At 38.4% G+C, this 9715-nt stretch overlaps 1 protein-coding gene across 1 annotated transcript; it reads left to right on the forward strand.

Moving 5' to 3' along the window:
* Positions 1-7264: 7264 nt before the first annotated feature.
* LOC121890924 (troponin I, slow skeletal muscle-like) lies at positions 7265-9405 on the forward strand. Its single transcript, XM_042403563.1, has 7 exons — positions 7265-7287; positions 7459-7500; positions 7996-8037; positions 8242-8373; positions 8473-8562; positions 8798-8980; positions 9110-9405. The coding sequence occupies exons 2-7, from the start codon at positions 7480-7482 to the stop codon at positions 9209-9211; spliced, it is 570 nt and encodes a 189-aa protein (XP_042259497.1). The 5' UTR covers positions 7265-7287; positions 7459-7479; the 3' UTR covers positions 9212-9405.
* Positions 9406-9715: the final 310 nt, after the last annotated feature.

Consider the following 9715-nt stretch of genomic DNA (forward strand, 5'->3'; position numbering starts at 1 on the left):
CTCAGAAAAAGAAGTTTAAGTTTCAACGAAGGTTGAATGTAGTGGAATAGTAGTAGTTGTCAGAATCCTTGTACTTGTAATATTTCATTATTGTTATTGTCAAACATGTACTCCTGATTGTTGTGTAGTACTTTAGCAGTAGCAGCAGATATTGTGTGTGTGTGTGTTTGTGCATGTGTGTGTGATGAAGGCTAATGTAATCATATATTTGTGGTACCAAGTAAGTTCATAGTAGACACTGATACAAGTTTAAAATGGTAACATCTGGATTGTATTTCATTGGGTTTGCATCCTACAACCTCCTCATGGGCTTATGGGCTGTAATAGAGGCCCCATCTATAGTCAGTGTGACACAAGCACAGAGAGGCACCTTCACAGAGCCAATAATAATAATAATAATAATAATAATAATTTCCATGGACCATAACAACTTGACAAAGATCAGGGCTGATGGAATTAAAATAAATTGAGGGAAACACAGGGCGGTCCACTGTATGCCGGATCTATTAGTGACAAACAGATCATGTGAGAGTCTGGAATTCTCTCCCTTTTGAGACCTGGGATGGCCATCATGGTCGACTGAGGTTTTCTTGTTGATGGCTTTGTGCCGTATAAGATCTATAGGCCGGCATTTCTCTCTGGTAGATCCCAGATGTCTGCCTGTGAGGTCAGGGAGACTCAGGCCATTGCACGCCTCAGAATGCATGTGGAGCGTCTCATACGCCGAGTGAAGGAACACAAGTTCTTTGACACCGAGATCCCACTCCGGCTTTTTAGCAACATTAATCAGCTCTGTGCTGTTGCAGGTCTCCTGATAAACTATGAAAACAGGCCTCTTGTAAAGGCCTGGGCAAAGAAGCCAGAGGAGCACTTGTATATTGCTTTTACATTTAGTCAACTAGCAAATGCTTTTATCCAAAGTAAATCTTGTAAATAGGAATTACCTGTATAATATCTGTTTTATATTGTCCAAGATAGTGAAATACATTCATTTTGTTCAATTTACATGAAATCTGTTTTATATTTTTTGTGGGAAACCATATTAGACACAAATCATAACTCAAAGTAGGAGTATTTTTATGTCTTAGAATATGCCTCGAGGGGATCTTTAAATAATTTGTTATTAAGTAGCCTTTTATTTTGAGAAGCCCATTTCAAAGCCCCGTTTTCATTCCCGCTGGATTGACAGTCTGCTGCAGAAATCTCGCCTTGGATTCCCGCTGAGATTTTAGATTTGAGGCGCTGCCGCCCCCTGCTGGACTCTGTCTACACTGATTAGAAAAACTGCTCATCGCTGATTGATTGAGACCCTGTTGGCCAGGGTACCACACCCTGACTCCAAACTGAAGTCACCATACATATAATCTCATTTTACTCTATTGCTATCCTACACATTTCTGTTCTACAAATAATATTTATTCAGTCTCTTGTTTGTTTCATTCCTAATCAAAAGAGGCAAAGAAAACTGTGATTTTCCTGGACACTAGTGGCTGCAGTGCTGGGCAAATCAAAGCTCTTCTGACCTCTTGTGGACAAAGTCAGTATTTTTAAACAAATTTTATGTTTGGGTGGAGGCACACGAGACATTTTTAGTAGCCACAACTTTTTGAACTGCCAGCTGTGCTTTTGCTCTGAATGTACAGTGCATTTTGGTGTGTGTGAGAAGTTACCTTCGGTTTTTGGATTTTTCCACTTCTGAGGGCCAAGAATAGTTTATTGTAATCTGTATAGGAACCACAGGAATCTAAACAATGAAATACTTGTACCAAGTCACTCTGTTTAAACACCCAAAATCTAAAATTAAAATATGCAATACACTATAAATATACAGTATAAATATAGAAAAAGGGAATGAATTCTCATCATAGACACTTCTGGAGTACTTGTTTGCAGTTGACTTTATTAGCTCAGGGACAAGATCAGACATGAATGTAATGCCCCACAGGGATAACTGCCTTTTCGCAGTGTTGTGTGTGAACAGTACATAAGTACAGTTAAATTATTTCTCAATAGACTTGTCTTTTCCCAGACTAGCCCTGTTGTGGAATTGCTGTGTGTTAATTCAGGTATTTCCAGGTTGTTTCTATTGTCGCCCGAAGGAGAAAATTGTGTTGCATTGAAGGAACTGTCGCATATAAAAACCGACATATCACAATGCTTAATAAATAAATAAAAAGAACAAAAATCCTAAAACACATATTCCTTACCACCTCCATTCAGAAATAGTACCATAACAATTAACATGCATACAAACACACAGATGCCAACAGGCAACAATAACAACCTGCTGCAGTTATGTAACAACCACCCCTCCTCCCTCCTCTATAATTTTGTCTGGATATACTGAATAGACTGATATCAATGAGGGTAATGTGGGCCATTCAGGGCACTTGCTGCAACCTACTGGGAATCTTTGAGGGCAACGTCAAGGTCAGACCAGCAGGCAGAGGGATGCCATGGCAGGCCACTTGGCTGAAGTCATGTGTCAGCTGCTCTGTGTGCCCTGTGTCCAAACAAAGGTGCCACTATGGAGGTTTGTACAAGATCCAAAAAAGTGTAAGGAGAGAGTTACAGAGGCACAGAAAGAAATAAAAAAAACCCTGCATCTTGGCAAATATTGATACTAATGTCCTGATTTCAATTAAATATTGTTTATTAGACGCTAGGCAGAGTAAATATTAGATCTTAATAATAATAATAATAATAATAATAATAATAACAATGATAATAATAATGATAATAATAATAATAATAATAATAATATTTTCATGAATTATCTCTTTATCCATCTTCTTATCCTCTGATTTCTATTGATTTCAGAAGGGATAATTACCTTTACTTGGATTTACCACTTAACCGTAAACACTGGTGGAAGTATTCAGATCCTTTACTTATGTAAAAAGTAGAAATACCACATTGTAAACAGACTGTATTACAAGTAAAGTCCTGCATTCAAAGTTAAAGTAAGAGTACAGACGTATTATCAGCAAAATGTACTCAAAAAGCACTCATGGTTCCAAAGTGATCTATTATTATATATCATTAGTATTATTATAATATATTTACAGTATCGTTATCAATATTACTGATTCCTTAATGTGTATGTTTTGATGTTGTGGTTGGTCAAATGGAGATGGAGTGGAGATCATTGTAACTACTTTATATACGTTTTTGCTAGCTTAATTATTAACAATGCATCATATTTCATAAACTGGTCACAGGTTTTGTGTGTAAAATCCTAATCTGCAAAGTAACTATAACTTTCAAATAAAATAAAACAGAATTAAATGTACAGTACTTGCCACTGAAATGTAGTGGACAAGAAGTATCCATTAGCATAAAAAAGGAAATACTCAAGTTGTAGCATTTTGTACGTACTTGCTTTTCACCACTGAGAATAAAAATCTAAAACATGTGTCCCTGAAATATTTTACACTCACTGCACAGTAGGCAGTGTATCTCTTATTTCATGGGTTTGAACACTGTACTGTACAAAACGTGACACATATAAAAGTGACAACACAGACTCCAAAGTCAACATCTAGTCACGTCCTCATGACTTAGTAGGCTGGGTCATGTCCATGGGTTCAGATGGATTATACAGCAGACAACTGACAAAAACAAATAACACTTCAAAGAGCAGGAGAGGATGGACTAGAGTCCTTGAAGATCAAGCACCGACAGCCTATCCTAGAGAGTAATGCGGCTGTAGCGGATGTCCTCTTCAGGTTCAAAATGAGTTCAATTGTTCAGATTTACAACCACATGAGAACTACCAATGAGCTGTCACTTTCCTATTTATGAATGCAGATACGGTAGAAAGTGCATTACAAGCAGTTCCCCCGATACTGTGGCCTCCCTATTTTTTTCCTTTTTGTGTATGTGTCTGTGTGGAGACAGAGGGGAGTTGGGTTGCATCAGAAATAGCGCTCCCACCTGCTGAGGATCACTGAGAAAAAAAAAAAAAAAAATGATGACAGAACATTTGTTGTCCCCGGCGTCTTCCTCCTTTTATTGCCTCTCATTGCTCACTGAGGCACTGTCTCTTTAGCTCATGCCCCCCCGTTGTATTAGAGGCTGAAACAAACACTGGCTGCTGTTTGAAACTATAATATAACACAAACAGGCAGCATATGTAAAAAGAATATTGATCTGCAGCAGCACCTTGCAAAAACATGGGAAATAAATTTAGATGAGAAACTCTGGGGCCTGTGTTGTGCATCAGTGAAAATCAGATAAACCAGATGTAGAGGAAACAGATCACTCAAACATGCCATTCCTGTTGCAGACAAATCTTCACATTCATTTTCACCCTTGTTTCTAATCTCAGAGAAGCCCTTTACAATTCACCGAGAGCAAAAGGTTCCACATAGACTCCTCCATCTTTCATGTGACTCTTCCGAAGATGTCCTTGTAGCTAATGCCTGGTTTACCAAAAACATCTTAGCACTCGTATCGGCTTTATTCCAGTACAGGCTAGTGGAAAGAAGAGAAACTTGATGCTCAGGGGTTAAGTGATTTACAAGAAGTGTCACAGCTCAGGCTGTGATTAGCACCAATACCCTGAAATCTTGATTAAGTCAAGCCAAGAAATTGTTGACAGCAGATGTAAAATATGAAAACACAATGTAAATATAACAAGATGTTGACAGAGTTGAGGAGGTCAGAGAGAGCACAGGCCTTTTGATTAACACATGAATGAATACATTTGCAATTTAATGCACCATATCCGTAGTATGATGCAAAAAGGGATTTATTTAATGAACTAAGAGCGACACAGTGTGAAAAAAAAGGTGAAATAAGGTGAAGATTTCTGCCATTATCACCACAACTTCCATACTAACTGTGAAAATAGTCAACTATGACAATTAGTAAATAGTACAGAAACTTAATTAGGCAGACAAAGAAATGGCAAATCACAACAAATAGGTGACAAGAGGCAGAATGTGTTATCCATGGGTTAATAATAATAATACTACATTTAATTTGTACCACACTTTTCATTCATAGTGAAACTCAAAGTCCTACAGTATTGAAAGAGGCTTCCTGAATAGAAAGGTTTTTAGGCCCCTTTTTAAAAAGAGTCCATCATCCACCCAACGAACAGATGTGCTGGCTAACAGAAACAATACATTCCAACATTAGCTTTGGCACGTAAACGTCTCCTGCAATCTCTCCCTGGAAGCACGTTTACATTTGTGTCTGTTCATTAGTCACTGCCAGGACGTTAACCTGTGCCAAAAGAACTGTGTCTCATCTCCGTCACATCTCAGAATTCTGTTTTACATCTTCTCAATGAATCTGTTGAGACATATTCAACGCTATTGGCAGAATACTCAGCTATTTTATCTGGAGTCAGAGGTGTGTATTTATGCTCAAGGAGTGATTGTTTCAAAGAATTTGGACCGATTCTGATGCAATTTTCTGCTCCTCGCCACAGCTGGGTGCAATTTGGCTTTCACAAATCTTTTTCTTTAAAATTTATAGTCTCATGTGTCTTGCTTGTTGTCCTCTCTCTTCACTTCCACTAAAAAGTTAGATCTTTTTAAGTTGTATTTGTTGTTTTAAAGATTTTTCTTCTTCTCCTCCTCCTCCTCCTCTTCCCAAATCTCCTGAAAGTGTATATCCAGTCTGAATTAAGAATTGTATATCTTCACTGTAGCAGCTATTCAAACCTCCTATTCCTCCCACTCCTCTTCCGTTTGAACTCAGAGCCAATGCGGCAAAAACGGAACAACCTCTTATTATTTGCCTCTTAACCTCTAGTTATTTTAGGGGCCCTGCATAATCACACCAACCAGTATTTTCATCATAATAACTGTGATTAGAATAGAACAAATGTCAAAGGAGCTAATTCCTGTTATTTAACCTTGATAATGTCACTCTACATGATCCCCCCATGATAAATCAGAGCGGCAATGACAAGAGCTATCAGTCACAGCATGGCTGCCATACAGACACAGATGAACGGCCTGCGTGTGATTAGGCTTCGATGACATGTTTGATTCAATACCCATAATTGCTCAGAAAACATACAATAAATAATTGAAGGGAATCATTTCTTTTAGTCTGATCCTATGTGTTGACAGTGTTACTACATCCATGCTGTCAAAGTTAAAAGCGGCCTACAAGGAAGAGGCCTGACCTATTCTTAGAATATGCTTCACTGCTTTTGCAATGCATGGGGGGCTTTTGGTGTGTATTACACCCATTGTGACCAATTGCATTGTCACTTAGAATTTTAACTCTCTCATTGTGGTCATTAGACTTGTCCTAACACTAATCACTCTTGTAATTACTTGTTTAGTTCACACTAGTTAAGCTACAAGTACTGTAGATACAATAATCTAAGTGTACATGTGACTGTTATTTTAATTCATTTTGTTTTCTACTGTTCTAAATTGGCATTATTTCACAACAACAACAGACAATATTTGGACAATACCATTAAGGTAATACTCATGATTTATTATTACACTTCCATGGTGTTGTCGCAGTGTCAGTGGAGGTGATATTTCATGCCTGGTCCCATGCCAGCACATTCTTGGGACCAGACGTTATATCTGTTGTCCACTCGCCACCCAGCTCGCATAAAAAGCTGCCCATTGTCCTCAGTAGCTGCTGTTTGACTCTCTGCACCTCTGCAGACACCCAGTCACAGGTAAGACACGCACTGTATGTTTGGTTTCAGTGGTTTTCAGTAAATTCTCCACATTTTTATTTAGTTACTTAATCGTGTTTTGCAGAATTATTTGTTCTTTTTTTTTTTTGTTCTGGTTCAGGTTAGTGAAAGTCTGACAGGTTTACCAGAACTTTTTAAATATACCAGCTATTTCCTTACAAGCTTTCAGAATGATTGTTGAAAGATGACTGTTAATATAGACAATAGGACAGTGTTTCACCAGTTTTGCAGTGGTAAAAGTGTATTAAGATATTATAGACTTACTATAGACTTGATGAGCCATATCTTCCAGTTGTGACTAACTGCTGTTGCTACAGGATTCTGTCTGTTTTGTCAGATACAGATGTTATAGCTTAGGACAAATATGTTGAGCTGTCATTAGTCAGAGTGTAAAAACAAACTGAGATGATGCTGAATATAGTGGAGAGAACTGTTCTTGTCACGTCCTCGCTTTAATCCTCTCTTCAAAGGGATATTGAGGACTGTTTGCTATGCAGCTCCTGGTTCGGTCAAATTACATTGTGGGGTGACTTATTACCCCTAAACTGTACTAATACACACCTGTTTCTCTGTTGTGCTTGTTTGTTTTTGTGCATAAAAGTGAGGTAAGAACATCTCTGTTATCCTCTATCCCTGAATGCTACTGTCATGGCTCATTTGTGTATTTGTGTAATTATGAGCTTTAAATTACTTCTTTAACTTATATTTTCCTATAAATTGAATTATGATTGGCTATAGCATCTTTAGCCTCAATTGTTCCCTGATTTCTGTTTCAGGAGACTGACAGACCCAGCGTGATGAATCCCAAGGGGGATAAGGTGAGCCGGCTATATTTCACAGTGTTAATCCTCCATGCATGGACAGGGGACACATTGTCCTTATGCACATGGCAAAGATCCGACAGTGGTTATCTGTCAGGGCTGTTATCAGCATCCCCAAGAGCTTTCCTCTTGACTCCATCCTATTAATACAACACTATCTTTTCACATGAAGTGCCACTGAGTTTCACACTCACAGGTTTTTTCCATACATGTTTTACTGTACATGGAACAGTTCATGGACTTTGTCATGTGTGACTGCTGCTGGTCAGTTGAGCAGGGATAAGAGGATGTTTGAAGTTTGTGTTCAATTTTAGTTGGAAGATGTTGATGCAACTCAATTTTCTGCAGTTTATGATGTGTCCTTGTAATTTTGTACATCCTGGGTACACCTGGCCCTTTACAAACCTGAATAATCTCAGTAACTGATTTATGATGATTGAAATACATTTATTTACTGTTGTGAAATTATATTGACACTTTTTTCCCCCATAGCCGAAGTCGAAGATTTCGGCTTCTCGCAAGCTCTCCCTCAAAGTGAGTAGTTATGATTCACCATATTATACAAGAGATAATGATACTGTATATGAAGTGTGTAATACCAAATATACTGTATGTGTAGAACTAAAATATTTTTAAGTCAGTAAAAATAGCAACATGGAGTCTCTTTACATGACCAGAGAAAGTGGTTTTCCTCAGATTTCCCTGCCCAGCTTTGATCGATATGTTTTGTCCAATCAGATGCTTCTCCTCACAAGAGCCTGTGAGGATTTGGAGAGGGAGACGCAGGAGAGGGAGGAAGAGAAAGTGCGCTATCTAGGAGAGAAGTTGCCCCCTTTGCAAGTGTCTGGATTGTCAATGGAGGAGCTTCAAGTAAGAGTAATCAAAAGAAATGAGTACAGTATGACCTCCTACTGATCTGTAGGGTGTATGAGCACATTTAAGTAACTTTAAATCTTCAATTCTCCTCAGACTCTATGCAAGCAGCTTCATTCAAAAATTGATGTTGTGGATGAGGAGAGATACGACTGCGAATCCAAAGTGAACAAACACAACAAGGATGTAAGTGTGAACATATTCCTGCAACTAGCACATATACATTTTATTACACAGCTCAGGCACTATGGAAAGAAAAATCTATCTCTTTTGGCTTGAATTTTTCTACCAATACAGTCCACTGTACTTATAACTCAAAACTAGAATATACCATTTGTCAAAAACCTTAACAGAACACAAAGTGGATTTTGCTGTAGCTGTGTTTGTGTTTGTTTCAGATCTGATTTTTCGTATTTTTTAGATCCATGAGCTGAAGCTGAAGGTACAGGACCTTGGAGGCAAATTCAAAAAGCCTGCCCTGAGGAAAGTGAGAGTGTCAGCAGATGAGATGATGAGGGCTCTCCTGGGCTCCAAACACAAGGGCTCGATGGACCTCAGAGCCAACCTCAAGTCTGTGAAGAAGGAGGACGTCAAACAGGACAAGGTAACCGATTCAAGACTCCCAAACTTTGTCTACTTGTCTGACGGTTCTCTTACAACCCCCTTAATGTTTTTCCAGTGTACAAAAACTATTATCACTGTGGAAAGACTTGAATTTTCTCTTCAATTCCAGGTGCTTAATAGTGAAGTGGGTGACTGGCGTAAGAATGTGGAGGCCATGTCAGGCATGGAGGGCCGCAAGAAGATGTTCGATACAGGCGGTGGTGCACAGTGAGACAGTCTGTGAGGGTGAGGCTGGTCAACTAAAAGCAGGGAAAAGGAAGTTGTCTAATTGGCTAATTGACTTGAATGTATGTATGTATAACCCGCAGTACATCAGCCATGCCTCCATTTGCTTGATAGCCATTTTCTGCGCAATGACTCAAAGCCCTTAGAGAAAAGTGTAGGATGAGTAGAGACCCATTGTTTTTTATAACCAAAGATCATTTTTTTGTTTTGTTATGTCATTCAATCTTTAGAATTAAAGTGGGAATGAATAAAGATATGGTGTCAGTCTTTGATTTGCTATATCTGTACTTGACTTTATCATGTTTCATTTTATTGGCACCCGTTCATTTATGTGCAGCATGTAAGCGGATGGAAAACAGTTTAGCTGATGGATTAAAAAGAAATAGAGGGGGCACAACAGGTGTAACCTACCTAAATTCAACTTCATAATGTTTAAATAGATCTTGTGGACACACCCATAAAAGAAGTGAAAGAACATATTAAAAGTAAA

The sequence above is a fragment of the Thunnus maccoyii genome, chromosome 23, assembly GCF_910596095.1.
Source record: "Thunnus maccoyii chromosome 23, fThuMac1.1, whole genome shotgun sequence".
NCBI classification, from domain to species: Eukaryota; Metazoa; Chordata; class Actinopteri; order Scombriformes; family Scombridae; genus Thunnus; species Thunnus maccoyii.

What these genes read in the sequence shown, in the direction of transcription:
- LOC121890924 (XM_042403563.1), top strand. Translation starts at nt 7,480, where the DNA reads ATGAATCCCAAGGGGGATAAG. An exon ending in TGAATCCCAAGGGGGATAAG is followed by an intron (nt 7,501 to 7,995) that starts GTGAGCCGGCTA and finishes TTTCCCCCATAG; the next exon opens with CCGAAGTCGAAGATTTCGGC. An exon ending in CTCGCAAGCTCTCCCTCAAA is followed by an intron (nt 8,038 to 8,241) that starts GTGAGTAGTTAT and finishes TTGTCCAATCAG; the next exon opens with ATGCTTCTCCTCACAAGAGC.